At 36.5% G+C, this 26,848-nt stretch overlaps 1 protein-coding gene across 1 annotated transcript in view; it reads left to right on the top strand.

Moving 5' to 3' along the window:
- Nucleotides 1-20,873, top strand: part of LOC119543718 (ATP-dependent RNA helicase DDX19A-like) — a 65,383-nt gene extending 44,510 nt beyond the window's left edge. The window contains exon 2 of the mRNA XM_037848637.1: nucleotides 20,015-20,873. Coding sequence (XP_037704565.1) covers nucleotides 20,015-20,767 — 753 coding nt within the window. The 3' untranslated portion in view covers nucleotides 20,768-20,873. The remainder of the gene's footprint in view (nucleotides 1-20,014) is intronic.
- The last annotated feature ends 5,975 nt before the right edge of the window (nucleotides 20,874-26,848 follow it).

The following is a 26,848-nucleotide window of genomic DNA, read 5'->3' as shown; positions in this document are numbered from 1 at the left end:
CCAAGTTAGTAATTTAATCAGGCATCTAACAAAAGCATATGCAAACTTTCACTAGAATTAAAAAAAAAATCACCTTGAACCCAGGACTCAAACTGAATTCCCATAAATAAACATTGAAAAAAGTGTTATTGACAGTTAAAAAAAAAATCACAAAATAAACAAGCAAGTAAGATACCATCGGCAAATAGAAATACTAGGCAACATAATCAGTTCTCAAGATTGCAGATATTGGAATTATTAGACACAGTTTAAAAATAACTATTCATAGTATATTTAAAGAAATGTAATAGAAGATTGAAGATATGAGTGCAGAATAAGAAACTTAGAGAATAAACAAACTGATCTGTAAAATAACCCTGAATGGGTATGGGATCATGTCTGACATGCAAAGAACTTCAGAGAAAATATTGACCCATTTTTTAAACTGAGTAATGGTACAAAAGTCTTCATTGTATCACCAGTTTTTATATCTTTCACATAGTAATAAAAATATTTAAAAATATACAATACCTAATTAAACAATTAGAATAAATTATTGATGGCCATTCCAAGAAATCTTATAGTCGTTCAATATGATGAGGCAAAGGTAGCTGTCTAACAGAAAATATCTTAGACTTTTTTTAATGAGAAAAGGAGGTCAAGGAGTAATATGTAAGATGATTGCATTTCTATAAAAAATACATAACCTTGTTTATGTTTATATTCATAGGAATTACAACATATGTACATGTACATGTATATATCATCTGTTGTTTTTCTATCATCTATATCTATATATGTAAAAGGTGTGTTACAAGTGTGTTACAAGTGATCATCTATTTGGGGAGAAGAAGAATGGTGTTTCTAAAAGAGGAAAATCACTTTTTACTTTATTATATTACTACATGGACTTGAATATTTAGTAATGATGATGAATACCCTTGTAACCAAAACACAGATCAAGAGGAAGAACTTTGCCACCCACCTCGGAAGCCCCTGCACATTCCCAGTCCCAATCATAATTCCTTTTCTCCTTACAAAGTAACCATTCTTTCAACTTTCATGGCAATCACTTCTATGTGTTTTTTTTAAATAGTTTTATCACGAAAGTGTGCATCACTATAATTTGACCCACTTTTAAAAATTTTGGTATGTTTCTAAGTTTCTTTAATCTAAAGGTTCTCTCTCCCCCACTTTGCTCTTATAACTTATTGGATAAAGAACCTGAGCCATTTGCTCTATAGCATTTCATACAGTCTATATTTTGCTGATTTCATATGCATGGTAAAGATCTAACTATTCTTCTGCTTATTTTCTACAAATCGACAGGTAGATCTGGAGGCTTAATGAGTCTCATGCTCAATCCCTTTGACAAGACTATAATGGTATTGATTTCTTTCTTAGAGAGGCACACAATGTATGGTTGTCTCTCTTTTTGTGATGTTGACAGCTGTTGATGATCAATGCCTAAATCCATTAATTCATCTGTGATTGAAAATTGGTAGTTTAATTCTCTCATTTCTTATATTTTAGTTGAAATACTATTATAAAGAGACACTTCTCATCTATTTAGTTACCCAGTGGCATTAGACAAATTCTTGTAGATTTCTCCCTCTTTATCTGTTTACAACATGGTATATTGATGGATTTAAATCAATTACAATTATCCTTATTGTGGTACAAATTATCTCAACTTTATCCAGTGGAAATTTCTTCAGATTGGCTCCTTTTGACATTATCCTAGTAATGTTTAAATAGCTTCTTCACCAACTGGTGTAACAAGGTGTTCCAGGCTCATCCTGGATATATGTTATCCAAGACCTGCCATCAGATATTTTTCAAAGCAGCCCTAGTACTTTAATTTTATTGGGAAATGGTATTTTAAGACCACAACGTGGGTGCTAGGGATTCTTATTGATCCTGAGTTGGTCACTGTTTCTAAGCTGTTTGGTGGACAATTAAGAATATAGATCAGGACAAATACTCTTGATTTCATATTATGCTTCCATTTAAAATTTAGTACTAGAGTATTTTTAAATTGATTTCTTTTGTATTACCTCTGAATCTGCTTTCTTTCTCACAAAGAATCAGAATCCTGGTTTTAAAGAACACAGGGAATATAGAATTAGAAAATCCCATAATCTTTTATTTTTTCAAACATTACACGTACTACAGTTTCAGAATTGCAATTTTTTAATTCCACCATATCCACTGAGAAGTCTAAAAAAATTTTTTTTTTGCATATATCATTCCCATACTCTTTCCATTTTGGCATGGTTGTACTATAACCATATAGTCTGAGTATATTATCTCCCTTTGAACTCATTTAGTACATCTCCCTTCGAACTCATTAAGAATTTGTTCTACAACTAACTATATGCTTAATGCTTACCACTAGTTCTTATGTCAATGTCTCTGTAGACATTTTGATTGTCTGAAGTTTGTCCTCTAGTAGATTTCTCATGAAAGGTTCATAGGAACAATCAGTTTTTACATGTTAACAAAAGCTTGTCTGTGACCTTTATGTGAGAAAATCACCTCTGCTATATAAAATCTATGGCTCATATTTTCTTTTATTGATTATCTTAAATATACTATTTAATATTCTTTTGGTATAAATCATTGTTGTAGAAACGTTTGATGAAAATATAATTTGCTTTTTCTTATACATGACTTCCTGTATTTTAGTGTTTATTCTACTCCCTTTATATTTTTCATAGATTCCTATTATCCATGTGTTGGATTTTCTTTCCCTATCAATAGTCATCGCTTCTAATTAACACTTTTAATCTTTTTCATTTCTTTTGAATTTTTAATTTTTATCCTCTGAATCATATATTTCTGACATAATTTTATTATGTTCATTTGATTGTGTGTTCCCTACAGTCTGGTTTTAATTTCTAAATGGTAATCTTTTATATATAATTCTTTCCTAAGTTCTGTCATTTCCATTCTAAGCTTTTCTAGTTCTTATTAAAATTGTTCTTTTTATTTTACAACATGTTTTATGTCTTCTAGTGCATTTTGAAACAAGATTTAACAATTTCGATATCTTATGTAAACATATCTTTCTGGTGTGTTTTCATTTTCTGTAAACATCATTCTGCTCTCTACTTTCTTTTTTATCATAATAAACTGTGTAGAATTTGACATCTTCCTTTTCTGTTGCTAATTTTAACAAAAAAATCATTTTTGCTGAACTTTTAAAATGAGATTGGTCAGGGTAGCTTTTCTAACTTCACAGACTTTCCTCTTCTATTTTTGTTGTATAATATTCAAAAATATGATGGTTTGCTTTCTAAAAATTCCTGTCTATGAACTTTCTCTGTCCTTCATCCCAAATTTACCTATCCTAATGAACTTCAATTCCACTTCCAGGAGCTTATTCTTAGGATTAAATCCTATCCTGGAAAGGAGCTCTGCAAGAGTCACAGGAGCTAGACTGTCCCAGAACTTTCAGTCCCACCATAGGCTCCTTGCATTCATCCATAGTTGGAGTGTGCAAAACACTGTCAGTTTCAGATGCTGCTCTCAAATTTATTTAACTTTCTTTCCATTGAATATCTTCCAGCTATTTGGGGGTTCTAAAACTCCTTGAAAAGAATGGAAGAGAGCTTACAGTGGGCAATATTGAAGGTCCATGGAAGATTAGTGACCACAAATTCATGGCAATATGAAAATGCTCAATTGTGTTATTGTATCCGGCAGTATTCATGGTACAGTTATGAAGGTGGTGATTGGGTTTATTTACTGTTGCAAATTGCCAGGAATGGCATACAAGTTGTTGATGAGTTATGGAATATAATTGAGAAATGGTAAGGAAATGAGATAATTCTTTACACCCACTAGGATGGTTATTAAACATATATACACACACACAAATAGAAAGTACCAAATGTTGCCAAGGATGCAGAGAAACTGGAACATTTGTGCATTGTTGGGAGGAAAGGGATTGTAGAATGGTACAGTCACTGTGGAAATCAGTACAGTGGTTCCTCAGAAAGTGAATACAGAATTACTGTATGACCTAACTGTTCTGGTTTGCTAATGCTGCCAGAATGTAAAACACCAGAAATGGATCAGATTTTATAAAGGGGGTTGATGTGGTTACAAAGTTACAGTCTTAAGGCCATAAAGTGTCCAAGATAGGGCATCAACAATAGGGTACTATTCTGGTTTCAAAATGGCTTTCTCCCAGGACGCTCCTCTCTAGGCTTCAGCTTCTCTCCAAAATGTCACTCTCAGTTGCTCTTGGGATATTTGTCCTCTCTTAGCTTTTCCGGAACAAAAGTCTGCTTTCAAAGGCCATCTCCAAAATGTCTCTGTAAGCTTCAGCTCCTCTCTCAGCTTCCATGCATTCTTCAGAGTGTCCCTCTTGGCTGTAGCAAGCTCGCTCCTTCTGTCTGAGCTTATATAGTGCTCTGGTAAACTAATCAAAGCCTACGCTGAATGGGTGGGGCCACACCTCCATAGAAATCATCCAGAGTTATCACCTACAGTTGGGCAGGTCACAGCTCCACAGAAACACTCAGAGAATTACAATCTAATCAATACTAATACTCTGCCCACACAAGATTGCATCAAAGACAATGGCGTTTTGGCGGACATAATACATTCAAACGGGCACACTAACAATCCCATTTCTTGATATATATACCCCAAAGAATTGAAAACAGAGACTTAAATAGATATTTGTACATCACTGTTCATAGTGCAATAGCTAAAAGGTGGAAGCAACCCAAGTGATGTGGATTGATTTGTGTACTCCTGTTTGGAAACGTTCTTGGTCTTGGTCTGAATTCTGGTGGGTGTTGACTCATTATAAATAAGATCTCATAAATATGTTATTTCAATTAAGGTGTGACTCAACTAAATGAGGTTGGGCTTTAATCCAAATTACTGTATTCCTTTATGAACAGAGTGAAATCCAGAGAGGGAAAAGCCATGGGGAGCAGCCAGAAGCTAGAAGTCAAGGGAACTGGAAGAGAAAGGAGAAGACACTGCCATGTACATTGCCATGTGATGGAAAAGCCAAGGGACCCCAAAGAGTGCCAACTGGCCAAAGATACTGACCCAGGAAGAAGTGAGCCTTCTAACCCCTGAAACTATGAGTCAATAAATTCCTATTTATCATTGTTAAGTCAAACCACTGAATGGTATTTGTTTTACCAGCTAGGAAAGTAGAACACCAAGTGTTTTTTTAACAGATAAATGTATAAACAAAATATGGCATATACATACAATGGAATAGTATTCAGCTACAGTAGGGAATGAAGTTCTGACACATGCTACAACATGAATGAAACTTGAAGACATCCTGTTGAGTGAGAAAGCCAGACTCAAAAACACAAACATTGTATGCTTTCACTTATATGAAATACTTAGAATAAATAAATTCATAGACAATGGGGAGTTACTGCTTAATGGATACAGAGTTTCTGTTTAAGAGGATGAAAAAGTTTGGGTAATGGACTTGGTATTAATAGCACAATATTGTGAATATAATTAATACCACTTAATTGTACTCAAAAATGTTAAAATGGGAAATTTTGAGTTGTTTATACATTACTGCAAGAAAAGATAAAAGGAAAAAAGAGGAGGAAACTCTGTGGAAAGAGAGAAAGTAAAAATATCAAAGAAGCGTAGGCCTTCATAAATTTGCAAGATTACAAGACTGAGCAAGTAAGATTGAACAAGTGGCTTATAAAGATAAACAGTTGAATTCAGAATTATAATTTCAGAGGTGGTATTTTACGGAGGTGCTAACCATGCAAAAACTTTATAGTAATTAGTAATCTTAAACTGTAATGCTGACATGATAGCACACATTTCCTACATGAGGCAACCATTTTGACCAAATGATCTTTGTCAAAATTAAAGTGATATTGGAACTGGAACTGATGATATTCCAGGCATTTATTAATATAATTTTATTTGCATTGAGTATAGGGAGCCTATGAGAATTATTTTGAGTAAGGAGGGAAGTGGGAGAGATTAATGGAGGGGTCAGTATAGTTTCTGGTGAATTGCCTAGATAGCAAGAATGCAAGTCCAGTATCAGTTACTTCATTTATGGCCAGAAGTTGGAGTTCTTTTTACAGTTTAGTATTTTTATTTTATTTTATTTTATTTTATTTTGAAATAAATTCAAAGTTATAGGAACAGTTGCAAAAACAATACTAACCCCATACACAGAATTCCATCATACCCTGACCCCCCTCCCCCGATAGCTCAATCTACCAACTTTAACATGCTGTCACATCGCTATTTCTTTCCCTCCCGATCTATCGTCCATCATCTATTGCTCTGTCTTCTGAACATATCAGAGTTAGCTACACACATCCTTGAACATATACTATAATTCATGTATACACTTCCCATGAACAAGAACATTCTTTTATGCAATCCCATTAAGCGCAGCTAAGAAGTACAAGAGATTCAACAATGATACAAAGCTTACATTCTGTATTTCCTTTTCGTTATGTCTCAACTGTGTCTCTTTGAGCCACCTGTCCTCTATCCTCCAATCCCATCCAAGTTCATCCTTAGCATTCAATTGTCATCTATTTAGACTGTCTTTTTTTTTTTTTTCAGTTGTGGAAACATATATACAGCCTAAATCTTCCCATTCCACCCCCTCCCTAGCCTTTCATTAGTGGGATGAATCACATTTAGAATGTTGTAATGCTCTTTCCCACCATCCATTACTAGAAATTTCCCTTCACCTCGAACAGCAACCCTACAGTCATTTCTTAACTCCCCATTGCCCAAACTCTACTTTTCATCTCTATGGTTATATTCGCTGATAATTTCTTTGTGTTTACTGTGGGGCTTAAAATTAACCTCTTAAATCCATATTAATCTTGTTTTTCTTTGACACCACCTTCACTTCAATAGGACATGTAAACTATGTTCCCATACTCCTTCATTCCCCCACCTTTATATAGTTGTCTAAAATTACATATTTTACAATGAGTTCAAAACCACTGATTTTTCATTAGAGTTTGTGCATTTTATATCCTGTAGGAAGTAAATAGTGGAGTTACAGTTCAAAAATTATTGACTTCTATTTGTATTCCATTGTGGTTGGAGAATGTGCTTTGAGTATGTTCAATTTTTTTTTTTTTTTTAATTTCCTGAGGCTTGTTTTATGTCCCAGCTTATGGTCCCTTCTGGAGAAAGATCTGTGATCACTAGAGAAAAATGAGTTTCCTGGTGCTTTGGGATGTAAGGTACTATATATGTCTGTTAAAATTCTCTATATCTCTTTCTCCTTTCTTTGTTTCTCTGTTGGTAGGGCTTCCTTTAGAATGTGAAGTAGGGCAGGTCTTTTATTGGCAAAGTCTCTCAGCATTTGTTTGTTTGTGAAAAATTTAAGCTCTCCCTCAAATTTGAAGGAGACTTTTGCTGGATAAAGTATTCTTGGTTGGAAATTTTTCTCTCTCAGAATTTTAAGTATGTCATACCACTGGCTTCTCGCCTCCATGGTGGCTGCTAAGTAGTCACTACTTAGTCTTATGTTGTTTCCTTTGTATGTGGTGAATTGCTTTTCTCTTGCTGCTTTCAGAACTTGCTCCTTCTCTTCAGTATTTTACAGTCTGATCAGAATATGTCTCGGAGTGGGTTTATTTGGATTTATTCTCTTTGGAGTTTACTGGGCATTTATGCTTTGTGTATTTATATTGTGTAGAAGGTTGGGGAAGTTTTCCCCAACAATTTCTTTGAATACTCTTTCTAGACCTTTACCCTTCTCTTCCCCTTCTGGGACACCAATGAGTCTTAAGTTTGGATGTTTTATTTTATCTATCATATCCCTGAGTCCATTTCGATTTTTTTGATTTTTTTCTCCACTCTTTCTTTTGTTCTTTCATTTTCTGTTCTGTGGACTTCTAGGACACTGAAATGTTGTTCAGCTTCCTCTAGTCTTGTATTGTCAATATCCAGAGTCTTTTTAATTTGGCCAACAGTTTCTTTTATTTCCATAAGATCTTCCGTTTTTTTATTTACTCTTGCAATGTCTTCTTTATGCTCTTCTAGGGCCTTCTTTATGACGCTTATATCCTGGGCCATGGTCTTCTTGATGTCCTTTAAATCCTTTGCCATGTTTTCATTCCTCGATTGTAGTTCTTTGATTAATTGTGCGAGGTACCGTGTTTCTTCTGATATCTTGATTTGTGTGTTTGGAGTTGGATTCTCCATATCGTCTGGTTTTAACATATGCATTAAGATTTTCTGTTGTTTTTGGCCTCGGCATTTGTTTTGCTTGATAGGGTTCTTTCAAGTTGTAAAAAAAAAAAAAAGGATATCGATCTAATTTTTCAGAAACACAGTTTGGTGATGTACACTTTCTCTAACTAACCAGCAGATGGCGTCTGTGAGTCACCTATATCCCTCAAGTCAGTTCTTAACCTTTTTCCCGTGGTGTGTAGGGAAATGATTCTTGTGGGGTTCAGTTGAAGACCTCAGTTTGGGTGTGTTGCTGGAGCCGTCCGCCCTGAATGTGGGGCGTATGTATGGGTGGCCAGGGAGGAAGGGCAGTTTTAATTTTCAAATCCCAGGTTCCCAGAGATTAAAGGCTGCTGCAAGAGTCTAAGCCTTCATTTCAGTTCAGCCCTAGACCCTCTCTCTCGCTGACCCACAAACCACCAGACTTAGCATAGCGTCCCTGGGTTCTCCAAGCAGGTCCCCCCGCCCAGCCGCGATCCTCCAGGAGCTCAGCCGAGGAAATGCCGTGCTACATCACCAGTGCACGCCATACCTCAAGGGAAGCCCCGGGCTGCTGGGCCATGCGGCGGTGCGCTCTCAGCCTGAAGCAAAAATGGCTGAATGGGGCGTCTCAACCCCCTCCTCCTCACACGGTTCCTTCTTCCCAGCTCTGGGACAACTGGCAGGGCTCTGGGCAGTGGGCATGGCCCCGGGCAGGAATTTATCCAGCCCTCCGGGGAGCCAGCTGCTAGCCAGGGGGTTTCTTTCTGCTTCCGGCTCTCCCCTCTGTTCCCCCATCCCCAAGGGTATCTGCAGCGGGCTATCTTCCTGGCCAGACACCAAGAGGCCAGCCCAGCCCCCTCTTGCTGTGTTTTACTGCGTGGTTCCCACTATTGCATTTGCAGCCGCTCCTGAGATTCCCCCCCCCCTTTTTTTTTTAAAGAGCCAGCCAGTCTCCAAACGCTGAGCCCTGGCTTCCCCAGACCGCCGCTCGGCTCCGGGTCTTCCAGCCAGCTTACTCACTTGTTTCAGAATGCAGACTCCCGGTTTCACCAAGTATACGGCCCCTCTGGAATTAGGAGACCTCGCCCAGCTCACACGTCGCTGTAACCGGTATTCTGGGTCACTTTCTGGTTTTTAGCTAGTGTTTTTCATGGAGGTGCTTTTTTGCCCTGTCTCACCTAGCCGCCATCTTAGTTTCTCTCAACAGTTTAGTATTTTGAAGAATTTATCTGTTTCTTCTTAGTCATCATATTTATTAACATATAGCTTTTCATATTATTATCCCTTTATTATCCATTTAATATTTGTCACTTCTATGGTGATATACTCTTTTTTTTCCCCTGATATTGATTATTTGTATTTTTTTCTCTTTTGTTTCTTTGCTCAGTCTTGTTGGAGTTTAATTATTTTGCCAGTCTTTCCAAATAACTAACTTTTGGCTTTGTTAATTTATACCATTACTTTGCTTTTTCTTTCCCTGTATCAAAGCCTTCATTCTACTTATTTGAGGTTTAAATTTCTCATATTTTTATGGTTTCTTCCAGTGGAAAGAGATAACTGGCATTAAGTTTTACTAATAAAAGTATTTAAATATATACATTTCCCTTATAAGTATTGGTTTAGCAGAGTCTCACAGGTTTTATGTTGTATTTCCATTATTATTCATCTTGAATATTTTTCATCCCTCCTGGTGACTTTTTCTTTTGTGGAAAAGTGACATAGATTTTCATGCATCTAATAATTTCAATACACTAGAGATGTTCTATACATTAGGCTTTCTTAAAATATACACCTTAATCACATTTCAACTTCTTACAAAATTAAGAAATAGGAGGGTATACTGATATTAGATCAAGGTCTACAGATAAAGTCTTTTCTAAGAACTACGTGGTCTTGGCATTCCAGTAACAATGATGAAAATTGGTCTCTTTCTACAAATTCATGAGGAGATGGATAAAAATACTAAACAAAAGAAACTATCATTTCTAAGGAATTAATCAGGAGCAGAAATAAGTAGATGAAATTATCTGAGCCTGCAACAACACACACGGAACTCAGTTATTTCTGCATTGGTGTGAGCTGTACAAATAATTTTAGAATATCATTATAGTTACAAACAGTTTTTGCTTCTGAAACAAAATAGTTTTCTTTTCCCTTATTTATCAGTGACATTTTTTCTTCTAGTGATCTCCATGTCATTTACTCAGACCTTCATCAAAGTAAGGGAAAATAAAACATTTCCTTTAAACAATTAAGTAAATGAAACAGTTTCATTTCCTTTATCACTAACCATCAGTTTTTCTGAACACTAATGAAATAGACTAGAGGGCCATCAGATATAGTGTTTTCATTTATAACTTTTGTCACCTTCCAATCGCACCCCATTTTTGTAGAACCATACACACACACACACACACACACACACACACACACACACATATACATGCTTCTTGATGTTCTCTATATTTATCCTAATTTCTATTCCACTGGTATGTGCCAAACCAGGCATTCCATTCCTACTGTTAATCTGTTAATGTTATGCCATTGATTTAAGATGTATAAAGAAGTTTTTGACAAACATTTGATGTGCTTATTCCAACAGGATGTATATTCAGGGGATGGGAGGTAGTAGCTAATATAATGAAATAAGCTAATTATCAGAAATAAGACAATGAAGATATCCATTTGGATTGGGTAAAAGGGAAAGGTAAATAGTATGAGACTCTGCTTAGTCCAACAGGCTCATAGAATGCGACCTGGAGGAGGAATCTAAGTTTCCTAGTGGTGGCCTAAAATTATCAGTATTGAAATGGGAAAGGCAGGATATTATCACAATAAGAAGCTCCAATTGCTCATAATGAATATTGAGTTTAATTTGTTTTATCATTGAGAGCATTCAAACTCAGAAAAGTGATAAAATCACAAAACCAGGATGTAGTAGAATCAGTATTTCCTCTAGAAACATGTACATGTACAACACAGTACTATTTTTTAATACTTCCTCTTCCCCTTTGTTGCCATTACAAACTTGACCGTTTTGCTGAGGGTTGATGCTAAGCCATAAGCCTGAGCTTTGAATTTGACTAGATTCCATTCAGCAGTTTTTTACATATCTTGAGCTTTGGATTCTGTCATGCTCTGACTAAATGACATAGGCCTGCATAGGACTATGAATTTGTGAAAACTGATTGAATATAAATGAAAGAACCTTGAAGCTATTTCCCCTCTCCAGGATGAATATTCTAAGATATAAAAAGAACTCAGGATGTATTATTCTCAGGAAGATTTCATGAAATTGGCACCCTTATCTACTGATGTTTTAAAAATTGTCAATCTGAAAACTGATTGTAAGGATTAAATGGACTCATAAACACAGCACAGTGAGCAGTGCCAGGAGATTATATAGAATTCTTTTTCCTCTACTATAAATTCTGTAACAAAGTGATAACAGAGAAAATTGAATAGAATCACATTACTCATCTCCTATGACTAATACTAAAGTGACTAATATTCGAACAAACCAAATAAAATATCCTACAATAAGAGCTAAGTGTGATTTCCAGTAAAATATGTGTTTTGGTTAATAACAAGAAAGCACAGTAGAAACACTTGGTACTTTTTTCAATTGTGTTATTGCTTTTGATTACATCTCGATTTACTGAATAATATCCATGGCAATAGTGCAATTACTTCATTTACAGATGCTAACATTTTGAGAAGACAGAGACTTTAATAATTATTCATTACATCTAAGAAGAAAACTTAAAGAAATTTCCAGAATTACAATCATGGAAATTGTTACCAAAAATATTCTCCACTTATTAAATAAATTGCCACAACATAGACCACATATATTTCAATATAAAGGCTGACTAATGGTCAGTTAACTGGTCTAGACGGAACATTCTGCTCAACAAGGATGACAAAATGACTAAAGCTCTTCAGAGTTGTAACGAAGACTTAGTTGGAAGCAGATGTTAGAAGCAGAAAGGGACAGGCATAGGAGACAAAAATTAACTGAAGCCACAACAGAAGAAGACCTGAAGCACTTGATAACACACATAGGAGAAGCAGTGAATAAGGAAAATCTATACTACAGAAACAGAGAGGGAGAGAGAAGAAGAAAGTGAATACTAGGGGGACATCTTAGTTGATAATGACAGAGAATAGCCAATTATTATATCAGCCTAGGCAAGATCATATTGCAGTAACAAACAATCCCAAATTTTCAATGGCTAACAAAAACAAATGTTTATTTCTAATTCACATTATATATAACATGGGTCAGCTGTAGCTTGGCTCCATTCCTTCTTCATTTTAGGACTTAGGTCCATGCCACTCACATGACCAAGCAAAAAGAGAGCTGTTTGGAGATACTATTTGCCACTTTTTGCTCACATTTCATTGACCAAAGCAAGTAATGCAATCAAGCCTCATATAAACAGGGCAGGGAAATGTAATTCTTCCACAGGGAGCGATGGGCAATAAATAACTTGCAAGCATAATATAATGGACCTTAGTCATCACCAAGATCATCATGGCAAAGCATTAGAATAGGAACTAATGGATATCTACCTGACAATACCTGCTGCATTCTGAAGGATGTTCCAATTGCTGAGGCTTGACTGAGTGACTATTAAGACTCCTGAGTAGCTGTCTAAATCTTTGCATCAGTTTCATTAGCATATACAACTGTTTTCAGGGTATGTGTATGGAGGAATGAAAAGAATTTCTAGCAACTCTAGGTGTCTTTCTGGCTGGGGAGGCAGGGGGAGGAAAAGGGAGGGTAGAGATACCTAAAGAGGTACTAAGAGAGGCCCCAAGAAGCTCTGAGCTTTGCAGCTGCCTTTTTTATGCTTTCCAGGTAAATTAAGCAAAGCTATTTTAAATTTAGTGAGTACACATTCAAATTAACAAAATAAATATTGAATTTTAACAGAAAATATCCAAAACGTGTTCATTTACTTACATCTGTTTTGGCTGTTTTTATGGGGTTCTTAATCTAGGAATTTTCTCCATATGGGCTTCTTGCAAGCCATCCAATAGTGGGTTAGGCCTTACTTTCGTGAGTTGGCATTCTGCGTCCTGTAAAGCAAAGTGAACATCTTCAAATTTACTAGAACTGGTAAACACATTGTAGAGTTGGTATCTATACGAAGTGAAAATAGTCTACTTTCTCAGAGGCACATATATGCATATACACAAACATTCATAGCATACCCTCTAAAATATCAGAAAAAAATACACTTATACACTACACTTTAGAAAGTGTAGTATAATGAAAAACTCGGCTGGTCTTTGTCCCCAGTTCCTAGGGAAGCCACCTCTGAATCTTTGGAATTGCCTGTGACAACAGTGTCTTGTATTCTTTATGATGGGCTCAGTACACAACTGACAGTTATAGGGAAGGGCCAGTCATACCTTCAGGCTTAGGTTGGGAGAATGACCACACCAGAAAGACCAATCAGGTGATTAGGGGGTTGGGGCTTTGAGAAGCTGTCTTATCAACCCACCTCCTGAACTTCTTGGAGGGGAGAAGGGCTGCAGAGTGGATTCAACCACATGGACATTGATTCTATCAATCACACCTAAGTGATGAAACCCCAGTGAGACCTCATTTAACTCAGTATACTTGAAGCTCCAGTGAGTTTACGTAGGTGAAAAAAATACATCTCCATTCTGGGAGAGTGACCTCTTTTGACTCCACATGGAGAGGACAGGGAAGCTCATGGCTGAGACTCTCCCAGACTTGCCCTACATATCTCTTCTTTGGCTTCTTCTTATTTGCTTCCTTTTACTACAGTAATACCATAATCATAAGTACAGTGCTTTCAGTAAGTTCTGTGAGTTGTTCTAGTGAATTATCGGACCTCAGGGACTGGTGGTAGTTCCCAAATTGGTAGCCAGTTGATCAGAAACAAGGCCTGCATCCCAAAACTTGCAAGTGATACCTGAGGGCAATCCTCTACAGACCCCCCTGTGTGGTCTGGCCTACCTGCAGGTGGTTACAGTCAGAAATGAACTGACTTGCCTTACCACAGTCTTTGCAGTTGCTTATAGAGGTTTCTGTACTTAAATAGTTGATGCCAGAAGTTATTAAAGTTGCTAACTAATACCCTTATACATAGCAATATGGAAAAATCAGTTTAACTGCTTTCAAGTAAAAGGTAGTAACATCTAAATATCTCTTGATTAACTCTACTGTGCAAAGACACCAAAAATAGTAAGATAATTTTTTAAGAGTCCAATTTGAAAATTATTTTATTGGTTATAAAAAGTTACATAAAAGAATTTGTCCAGGTACAACACTAAAATTTTTCCCTTAGAACTGTTTCTACAAATGTGACTTTCTTTTAATTATTCCCTATTCACGAGGAAACAGGAGCTAAGTGGTTCCAAAGGCATCTTTATGAAATCTAACAGTATATTTTGCTGTATCAGTTAAAAGTCCCAGGTTGTATTTGAAGATTTTGTTGTGAAGTTTCCTACCATTGTATCATCATCAGCAGTGAACACTTCATCCAACCTAAGAGATGAAGTCACATAAAACACAAAGGATAGAATAGACTCAAACACACACAGAAACAAACTCAGAAAATGTACAGTTCACCTATATGTTCCCTTTTTCTTCCAGTTGCTTTACTCAAGGTATACGTATTATGAAATGTAAAAGCAGTTCAAACATTTAATTGGGAATCAAACAATTTAAGTGAATATTATATTGTTTCCCCCTCAAACATTTTTTACTTATTCAGTGAAGAGTAAAAAGGCAACAACAGGAGAAAAAGCACAGAAAATCCTGAATTGTATGATCTGGAGAAACTACTGGATGTGATTTAAATCAAATAGGAACATCAAAGAGCAGTGTTTCTAAAATGTCATTGTGCATGCAAATATACTGGGGATCTTTTTAAAGTGCAGACCCTGATTCAGCAGTTCTGGAATGAGCCTGAGATTCTGCATTTCTAACAAGCTTCCAGGTAATGCCAGTGCTGCTGAAACAGACCTCACTGAATAGCCTGGTGCCAGAGCACTGTAGGATCCATGTCAGAAAGACTCCAGACAGACATATAGAATATAAAAAACATTCTACATTTTGGGCCAGGTATTCAATCAGCCTTGGCCAAAACTTGTATTTCTAATCTACTTATGGGAATACTTCAAGGGCCTAGGTCACAGCATGGGCTTGGAGTTTTACTTAGCAAAGTCAAACAGCAGCCTTTTGTACTGCCTGTCTTTATCATAATTTTATCTTTATTTCCAGCTTCTTCTCTGGAAGTGTAACTGAATCTCACAGGAATACTAGCTCTGATCACAAGTTGAAGTTTTTCATTCCTTTATTGTGCACTTCTAGTGACCAAAAAGAATGTAGCTGATGGGTTCTTTGGAGGAAATATTAAGCCTGTGATCCCTATCCATGCTGACTGCAGGCGAAATAGGAAGCAGGGTCATAGATGTCCTAGAAGGACCCCTTAGGATTAAGCATACTGAGCCAATGTGATTAATTTTTAGGATGGCTGATCTTCTGTGACCTGTCTAAAGTGAATGTTGTTTTGCCAGTTCAGAGACTGGTTTAAAGAGGGCTTTTGGTCAGATTATAACTAACACTTTTAAAAAATAACACCAAGTTATTTTTCCAACCACTTATGGAAACATAGCACACCTCTTTCCAGTAGTGACAAAGCCTAATGACAATGCTTCTATGCATTTTCCTCTCACAGAATGAAGCTAGGTATTAGATGCTTTTACTGTTTAAAAAAAAAAAAAAAGCTTTCTGTCCGCGGCACATCTAACAGAGTTGCCATTAGTTTCTGTTATACACCTCTCTTCCACATCTGTGAAAAGGCAAGCATTAATTGTGGCCTGAGCACTAGCTTTCATGTTAGTGATCATCAAATGCATTAGTAACTCGTCCTTTGATAATACAGATTGTACAGAACTAAAGCTTAAAACATTTCTTTTCATTGGTCTAAATATGTGACTAAAATGAAATAGAAATAAACACTTTGATTCATTGCATCAAATATGGGGGAAATGACAAATTTTGTCCCTTTAATGATTTACATTTATTTGCTGAAATTAGGAAATGTGGTGTTTGTCCAACACGAAAGAGCTGAATAATTCTAAATAGACAGGAGAGGCAGGCCTGCCATTAATATTTTTTAAAATTTATGTCACACTGAAATGGAATTCATCCCTTTGATGTTAGAATCTCTAAAACAGAGACTTCATAGCATAAAGGTTCTTCCACCTTCTAAAAATGCAAAGTAATCTGCCTAAGGATTATGAGAATATATGTTGCATTAACAGGACCAACCTCTTATCAGAGAAAATCTACATTCACTGTGGGAGATTATATCTTCTTGACTGCTCAATTTCTAAAGTATTCACTCATTTGTTTTATGTGTGTTTTTACTTTGCTCGTATTGTGGTGGGAGATGAAGTTTTTGTTTAAAAAACAAGGAAAAGCTCATCTTTCATTTTACCCTGCCATTTTATATTATTAGTCCTTAGCTCCAAAGATCTGAATTTTTCTTGGATACAAAATAAATAAGATAAGAAGGATGTTTTTCATGTGGAAAAGAAAATAACTGACAACACTTTTGCTCACCTTTGGAAGAGGAGAAGATTGATTACAAAAACTGGAGTGTATCCATAAAAAATCTATTATGTAGCCATTAAAATTCATGCCTGGAAAAATATTTAAAACTGTTGTAAAATTTTTGGGATGAATTTTAAGTAAGAAAACCAAGGAAGTTATAGTATACTACTAAATATATTCCCAATATAATGAAAATGCTTAAGTAATACTCCCAATATAATTAAAATTCTCAAGCAAAATAACATAGAAAAAGATAGAAGACATGGAACAAAATTTTACAGTGATTACCGACAGGATTAGGAACAATTTCTTTTTTAAAAAATAATTTTTACAGTTTATATGTTTATTATTTTATAATTACTATTATAAATTATTTTATAAAGTACTAAGCATGTATTGTTTTATTTATTTTATAAATTATGAAATATTTCAAATATGGAAACACAGCAAATAATACAAATGGCACAGCACTCAAATTTGATATATATTAAGTTTCTGAAGCATCAAGTCACAAATATCCACATATCCAGCATATCCACATATCCACATATCAGTTCCTATATCCAGTGAATTGATAAAGAGATACAATGAATCAGAGCAGAAGTGTATCCTGAGAAAATGACAGGTACTGGGTACATGTAAAGCTTAGCTTTGCCCAATTAATAAGACGGGTGGAAGTCCAGGTTGAGATTAAAATGGACCACAACAGGAATTGGCTCGTATGATGCTGGAGATTAGCAAGTCCAAATTTTCCAAGTTGGAAATTTCAGTGAAAGTGACATTGAATCACTCAGGAGAAGCAGACTGGCTGAATTAGAGATAGAAATTATTCTTTCTGACTTCCGAAATCTTCAGTTCTGGGTTTAAGACTTTCAACTGAATGCATAAGGAAACTCCCTCAATTCTTCCTCATTGAGGCCAATCTCTTTTATTGTTAGTAGATGTAACCAGCTGTAGATACAGCCAGCTGACTATACATGCAAATCCATCTATGAAATACCCTCATAGTAACAACCAGGCCAGAGCTTGCTCGGCCAAACAACTGGGCACTATAACCTAGACAAATTGACACATGAACTTAACTATCACACTCTCCTTATCTAGGAAAACAAACAGAAAGCGATTCTTAGGAGATGATTTCTTATTTTATTTTAACCTCAAAGCTAGGTCATTTTCTGTTCCTTGATTTTAATATACATATGTAGCTATCTAACCTTTAGGATCTTTCCATCCTTGACTTCTTGACTTTCCTGCTGGTTCCTCACTCCCATGCCAATCCTAAAATTATATATTTTCCAAGGTTTATTCTTATCACATTGAATGTGTGTGTGTGTGTGTGTGTGTGTGTGTGTGTTCTCAGAAACGTAATCTACTCTCACGACTTGGATTTTTTTATAAATGTGGATTGGCCTCACTATTAAATTCAAGACCCTAATATCCATAAGCCCTTCAGATGCATTCTCTTCCATATTTACATTAAACTCAACACATTGCTGGAAAGTCACAGACACACCTAGCTGCCATTTCCCAGCCCTTGCCTACCACTACCTCCTTTTCCACTGTGTGCAGATGTTTCAATATGTTTCCATTCTGCAACCCAGAAACCTGGAGCAGGCAGTTCCAGCTGCTTACCAGGGCAGGAACTCTCAGTGGCAGGGCTCCCTCCCTGTGGGTTGTATAAATACCCAGTCCTCAGACAGCACAGATTTTTTTCTCTCCTCCCTGATGGGATGTCGGGTGTGTGGAGCTTCCATCCACTGACCCTGACTCGACAGTTGGCCTCCTTGAAAGACCAGCCATGATGGGGTCTCTTCCCCTGCTCTTTTGGATCCCTTGTGCTGTGTTAGTAATCAAGGGGTCATTTGCTGTAAGTTTCTGTTGTGCCTGAGCCAGTGTTCCCACAATGAACCATACAGCAACTTACTCCACACACCTTTGTCACTTTTTACCTCAAACTAGATTCCCTTTCCTGACTTACCTCTTTCTAGTGCCTTAGAAACCATTTCCTAAGGCTCTACTGGGGGACGGAGGTGATCTGCTTCCAATGACTTACATGGTTGTTGGCAGGCTACAGGTCCTCACTGGCTTCTGGATACAGACATGAGTGCCTCGCCATGGGGTCCTGTCCATAAGGCAGCTGGCAACACGGCCCCCGGTTTCCTTCAGAATGAGTGAGGGAAAGGGTGAGAAAGAATACGCAAGACAGATGACAGATGCCAAAGTCTTTCGGTAACCTAATCTTGGAAGTAACATCACATCACTTTTATCACATCCTATTCATTATAAGTGGTGTGTTACCTCAGTCGCTTGCAATTCTTTTTAGAATTTGGTGTAAACATCACCTCTTCATTCTCAACTTGATTTCTGTTGACTAATACTAGGCAACAGAAAATGTCACATCTGACATCTTGTTACATTTAGATTTTGTTTTTTTTTAATTTGGAGGCGGTTTTTCTAGAAAAGATTCTCATCTTTAGTATCCTTTCTTAGGTTTGTGAAAATCAAGAACATTTACCTTCATATGTTTGATAAAGTAAAGTCTTCTTTTCAAATGGTATAGTGTTTTCCTAGCCACAGAGAGGAAATCCAATCCTCCAGGGAGTAACTGCCTACTTATTCTTGCCCAGCATGCATACCACAGCTTCATCATCCTGCACATGTTGTACATCTCAACTAGAAAGAAAACTAATCAATTCTCTACTGATATGTTCATCTTAATTCTGTGTCTCCAAGAAACCTGTAAATGCATTTTCTTGTAGCATTACGAGATAGCAGGGTGAAGATAAGGAAAATGAGGCAATAGAAAGTCATGCCACACTCTTGAACCAGTTCAGTGGACAAAGCTAATGTAACAAAACTTTATAGTTTCAGACACTAAGATTGTTTTCAATCCAATATGCTGCACCCTAAAATGGAAAAATGCAATATTAAGGCTTGGCGGAGATTTTAATATTTTATGCAACAAGACTTTAACTTGCTGGAAGCAAAGGAACAAACATCTTTAGTCCTTTTGCATCTGATGTTCCCTCTGCCAGGAAGACTCTAACAACTGCCACCACCTGATAGTCACTTAGTGAACACTTAAATGTCTCTCAATTCTACAGGATATTGTTATCCCTTAGAAAAGTGCACCTGACCCTTCTCTGTTCAAAAACAAATGATAGCTTTTATTATTCTGGATTATAATTTCATGTTTTGTTATCCATCTTTCTCATTAAACTGTAGATTCCGGGGAGGCAGGAATCATGTCCCCCTTTGCCACTGCTGTATCCCTGGCACCGAGCTCAATGCTCGGTCCACAACAGGGCCTCAAAATACTATCACATTCTGGGCAAATTTCCACACGGAGTCTTCAAAGGTGGCGGAGAAAAGCAGCATCTGGCAGTTCCTGCCCAGAAAGTGGTCCCCGACCCAAACATCATCAAACTGAAGCGTGAGGAGGAGACACTGGACACCATCAAGCAGTATTACGTCCTGTGCAATAACCGAGATGAGAAGTTCCAGGCCTTGTGTAACCTCTACGGAGCCATCACCATTGCCCAGGCCATGATCTTCTGCCATACACGCAAAACAGCCAGTTGGCTGGCAGCAGAGCTCTCAAAGGAAGGCCACCAGGTGGCTCTGCTGAGTGGAGAAATGATGGTGGAGCAGAGAGCTGCAGTGATTGAGCGCTTCCGAGAGGGCAAAGAGAAGGTTCTGGTGACCACCAACGTGTGTGCCCGAGGTATCGATGTGGAGCAAGTGTCTGTCGTCATCAACTTTGATCTTCCAGTGGACAAGGACGGGAACCCGGACAACGAGACCTACCTGCACCACATCGGGCGCACCGGGCGCTTTGGCAAGAGGGGCCTGGCAGTGAACATGGTCGACAGCAAGCACAGCATGAACATCCTGAACAGAATCCAGGAGCATTTTAATAAGAAGATAGAAAGACTGGACACAGATGATTTGGATGAGATCGAGAAAATAGCCAACTGAGCAGCTCCACCAGGAACCGGTGCCCACCCTTGGCGCTGCCCCTGCCGGGAGACGGGAGCTTTCCCAGCACAGGCCTCAGCAGCCACCACCACAAAGATGCAGGCACAAGCAGAGAGAAACTACCTACCTCATTTTAAATTATGTTTGGACTTGACGAAAATTTGTGCAAATGATGGGGGAAGGTAGAAAAAAATTGTTTACACAACTTTTGAAGATTAGGCATGAGAATACACAGAAATTTACCTTTAAAAAAAATATTATCACAGATTAATTGGCAATATTTTTGCTGCTCTCAAATTTTAGAGGAAAGTAGGCTATCACTTTGGAATATTGGGAAAAAAACAAAGCTTCCCAAATCAACATTCATTTTGTGTCCCCAAATCCTCCCATATCCAAGTCCTTCTCTTGAAAATACCCAGCAGGTATGATGTAGCTGCTGCTGTTAGGGCTTGACTCGCTAAGCATCAAGAAAATATTCTATGTGGAAAGAAAAGGAGGTTCTTTTACGTAAGGATCTGTTACTAAAGGCAAAGATTTATGCTAAATCCTAAGGACCAGAAATATGGATGAAATTGGGATTATAGAACCTGTAGTTTCCAGTTGGGTAAAGTTTGGGGCAATAGTGTAAGAAGGACTAACCAGTGTGATTATACTGAACAGTGTTGAGGGGTGAGCAGCCCACCTTGATAGTTTAAATGACTTTGGTGATTCCAGAAGTAGGTGAATGTGAGGTTTAAGAGGAATTACATTAAGGTCAAATGCATAGAAAGAGAGCTTCTAATGTTTAAATTTTCAAAATCTGTCCCAAAGAAAGAGTATATTACCTAGGTTGATTTAAGAGATGAGTTCTATGAAACCATTATATAACGGACCAGCGGTATGGAAGGAAAAAAAAAAAAAAAACACCAGCTACTTACTTTATTGTAAGAGTACATTCCAGTAGTCTGACTGAGATAGGAGGGCAGTTCACCAAAGCTATTATAGACTCCGATGGTGTCTTGCTGAATCATGCATGGTGTCAGAAGAACAGAGAATTTCCTTGAAAAATGAATACATTACATTCACCACACATGTTAAACTAGATGGAAATGAAGCTGAATGGTGAACAAAATGTAAACAGTTGTTGATTTATTCAGAGACTACAGGGGCTGACAAAAAGAAAGAAAAACTGAAAATCTTCTTGTTGTGCTATGTGTGTATGTTACATTTACGTCTAAGAAAAATTGGAACCCGTTTAGCTATTGTAATCCAGATGTTTTATGAAAACTTCTGTCCCTAGTAAAACCATCACTCCTGAGAAATTACACCTTTTCTTTTTATTGTGAGTCTGGAAACACATAAATCAGCTTTGTTTTCCAGATTAGTTTTAAAATAGGTAAATGGAACATAGCAATGCATTCAGGACCAACACTGAAATCCCTGCTCATAAGAATATACTAAAATAATAAATGTGCTATTTTAAAAACCTTTCTTATCACAATGGTTGAAGTGAAAAGATACTTTATTTGAATTGCATTATACAGTCAGTCAATTTCACTGAAGTTTTAAAATCCAAGTATTAATAATATGGCATATACAGTATAAGAATTAAATGGTGACTGGGCGGGGCAAGATGGCAGATTGGTGAGCTGTATGTTTTAGTTACTCCTCCAGGAAAGTGGGCAGAAAGCCAGGAACTGTGTGGACTGGACACAACAGAGCAATTTGACTTTGGGCATACTTCATACAACACTCTTGAATATGTGGGACTGCTGAGATCAGCGAAATCTTCGATTTAAAAAAAAAAAAAAGTTAAAAAAAAACAAGGAAAAAAATATGTAGAGCCCCCTTGAGGAGCCTGTGGAGAATGCAGGGGTATTGGCTTGCCCCACCTCGATGGTTGCTTACATGACCACAGACATAGGGGACTGGTGGTTTGATGGGTTGAGCCCTCTACCACAGGATTTACCCTTGGGAAGACTGTTGCTGCAAAGGAGAGGCTAGGCCTGCCTATAATTGTGCCTAAGAGCCTCCTCCTGATTGCCTCTTTTTTTGCTCAGATGTGGCCCTCTCTCTCTACCTAAGCCAACTTGAAAGGTGAAATCACTGCCCTCCCCACTATGTGGGATCAGACACCCAGGGGAGTGAATCTCCCTAGCAACGTGGAATATGACTCCCGGGGAGGAATGTAGACCCGGCATCGTGGGATTGAGAACATCTTCTTGACCAAAAGGGGGATGTGAAAGGAAATGAAATAAGCTTCAGTGGCAGAGAGATTCCAAAAGGAGCCGAGAGGTCACTCTGGTGGGCACTCTTACGCACAATTTAGACAACCTTTTTAGGTTCTAAAGAATTGGGGTAGCTGGTGGTAGATACCTGAAACTATCAAACTACAGCCCAGAACCCATGAATCTCAAAGACAATTGTATAAAGATGTAGCTTATGAGGGGTGACAATGGGTTTGGGAAAGCCATAAGGACCACACTCCCCTTCGTCTAGTTTATGGATGAATGAGTAGAAAAATAGGAAAAGGAAACAAACAAACAAACAAACAGACAAAGGCACCCAGTGTTTTTTACTTTAATTGCTCTTTTTCACTTTAATTATTATTCTTGTTATTTTTGTGTGTGCGCTAATGAAGGTGTCAGGGATTGATTTAGGTGATGAATATACAACTATGTAATGGCACTGTGAACAATCGAATGTACGATTTGTTTTGTATGACTGTGTGGTATGTGAACATATCTCAATAAAATGAAGATTAAAAAAAAAAAAAGAATTAAATGGTAACAGTACACTTTAAGAATGAGACACCTAAGAATCGGAACTGGTAACTTTGTAGTAACTATTTCAAAACCAGAACTTGAAAATTGTGTCAGTGCCATTCATTCAATTTATAATAGAAATACAACACACTTCTAACACTAACTACTCATTAGTATCTCTTCACAGGCCCAGAACAGAAATCAAGCTTTCAAAAAAGAGAATAAATGAACATGCATTTCTTCCACTAGGCATAGAATTCTTCACAGAGAAATCAAGGAGAATCAAGTTTTGTTATACGTATTATGACCATTTCTAAAATTGGCTCCTTTATAGAGTACTTAACATGTTCTAGGTACTGGGTTAAGGACTCATAAACATTATTTGGCTTTTGCAAAACCCTAAAAATTGGTCATCCAAAATGTCAGCTGAGGAAGCTGAGTTCAGAGAGATTAAATAGTGTTCCAAGACCACACAGCTATTTAATTTTAAAGCTAGGATTTGAATATAGATTTCTCTCCAATATTTGGTCTCTTATTACTACTCTATTCTATTTTTCCACTTTGTTACATAGATTAATGACTGGCTTTCAAAGAGGACTTCAGAAGAAAATGAAGAAAAATTAAAAGTTTGGAAATAGAGTTTATAATAGAGCTTGAGAAAAGTTTGAATAATTTAGCAAAGAGAATAGAACTAAAGTTTTTTAATATGTTTTCTTTTTCTAGTACTAGTCATCAAATATTTGGAAATAGAATTCAATAGATTAGAGGCCATGCTAGTATACATTTCTATTGGTTCCAATATACTGTACTCTTCTATTTATAGAGGGAGAATTGTACTTCCTTTTCCCTTAAAGTTAGGGCTACTTTGTATGTGACTGTTTTAGCCAATAAAATATGAATGGAAGGAAAATGTGTCAAATCTATAAATGGACACAATGAATTGTCTTTGCTCAAATTTCCAGCCACCTCTTCCCTGCCATAACTATCGAGAGATATGCTTTGTTGTTTTAGCATTATTTGTTACCACAGTAAAACCTACCCTATCCTGACTGATACAACCACTGTTACCCCTAAACAGAGTATGTCCTTCTTATGTGTCCCTGTATCAGGGAAAAAGGAATTCCCTATAATACATATGTATCTTTCCAGTGTATCAATGATATCTGAAATTTCACCATGAGGGATGATATGAGTTTTTAATAAATGTTGGTCTTGAAGATGCAAATACTTCTGGAAGGATAATACATAAAAGTATATGAATACTTAACCTTTCAGTGTACATCAGATAGTTTCAGCTAACAATAATGCCATCAAAAAATGAGGCATGCATTTGTTCTGAGTGCCTGTGTAACTCCAGGTCAGAATGAGAGTAGAGCAAATCTACAAAATGACTGACAGCAAATCAATACAGAAGAGTGATGAAAAAAAAGAGAGAGTGTTGAATACAGATGTAATTTCAGAGTCATCCTGAGTGAAAGCAGAGGCCCAGATGAGACTGTATTAAGGTTTCTACTATTTAGAAACTTCTACTTTAAAGTGCATGGCAGAAATGAGGTAGAAATTGGTTGTTTTAATTTCACTTTTAAAATAATACTTTATTTGATTTTGCTTAACACAGAAAAGTAAAAAAATGAAAACCTATGTCCAATAACTCCAAGACAACCTTTTTTTGATATAAAAAAACTAATATGAATACATGATAAGAAGGTTTAGTTTTTAAAAACACAGAATTAAAGCTGGAATCCTCTTTCCCCAATGCTGTCTTTTACCTCAAGGGTAACTGCTGTTAATTTTTATATGCCTTTCCAAAAAATTACTGTCACAGAACAGCAACTAACTCCATCATCATTTCCTTTTCCATCTCCATCTAGATTTCTATATATTCTATTCTATATATACATATAAATTCTCTGTATTTATATAAAAGATATCATATTAGACAAATACTATATCTTGATTATTTTTCTCTTAATAACCTTTCTTGTAATCTTTCTACATCAGCACAAATCTCATCATTTGTAATGGCCACCAGTATTTTATTCAGTCAATCTCCTTCCCCTACTGGAGGACATTGGGTTAGTTTCTAGTTTGCTATCATAAACAATATTAAATAACTTTTCTCATATACCTTGCAATTAATTTGGAATTACATCTTTGGGATAAATCCCTGGATCTGGAATTGCTGAATTAAGAGATCTGTGCATTTTTAATAGTTTGGATATACATTGCAAAAAAAAAGTTACATCAATTTACCCTTCCACCAACAGTGTATATGTGTGTGTTTGTTTCCCATCTCCTTTCTTAACGTGAACCAGGTGTCACCAACTTTAACATTTTGAAAATCTCGTAGGTAAAAATTGAGACCTATTTTTTTGCTTGCTTTTCTTAAATTGTAAATGAGATCAAATATTTTCATATGTTTTTGCACATTTCAATGCTTTATTGTAAACAACTGGTTCATGATTTTTTTTATCATTATAGGTAAACAAAATAATCAACATGAGTGGAGCAGGTTTATTTAGCTTATCAAAAATAATAAGTGAATTTGTACTTAATCAGCTTTGTTCTTTACCTATATCCTATTGATTTATGAGAAGAAAGAAGGGAAAAGAGGGGAAAAGGGAAATTGAATGAGCAGAAGGTAAGATCAAGATGATACATAAGCATGCAAGAGAAAGAACTAAAGAAGCAAAGAAAGCAATGTTACAGAAGGAAGTAGAAAAAAAGAGACAAAGAAAAAAGCAGAAAGGAAGTAAACAGCTCAGAAATAATAATCACAGAAGCCTGTGAACAACCACTTTAATGTCTAGTTTCCTCAAAAACCATGACAACTATACTTTATTGCTGGATTTTCTACAGCTTCATAAGTTGGAAACAAAAGTAGGTGATTTAAGTACAAAGGGGAACACTTCTGACTTCTTTATTTTTGCCAAATTTAAAAACTAGTTATCAGTCTTTCTTTGCTTAACAGTGAGTCTAACATATTGCCTTAATGCTTCCAGAAATTATTGTAAAAGTTTATTTTACTTCTCTTCTAATATTAAGAATGTTCTTAGGGCAGCCTCTCTGTTCTGATTTTAGACATAACTTGAAATAATGGCTACATATTGGACATACACCAAGGAATTTAGCTTTTGCCACCATATAAGCAAGTGAAATAAGGTACTGTAATCTTAGTTCACTAACTCAGGGCAGAAAATAGAACTTTGGTTTTCTATGATGACTTGATTTTTAGTATGAGCTCTTATTCCTTTGTATAAAGGGTTCTTTATTTTTATTATTTTTTAATTTTTTTTAATTGGAGAAGTTTTGGGTTTACAGAACAATCATACATAAA

This window comes from Choloepus didactylus, chromosome 9 (genome assembly GCF_015220235.1).
Source record: "Choloepus didactylus isolate mChoDid1 chromosome 9, mChoDid1.pri, whole genome shotgun sequence".
In the NCBI taxonomy this organism is placed as follows: Eukaryota; Metazoa; Chordata; class Mammalia; order Pilosa; family Megalonychidae; genus Choloepus; species Choloepus didactylus.
The sequence above is the reverse complement of the archived record's forward strand: the minus strand, read 5'-3'. Positions and strand labels throughout refer to the sequence as shown.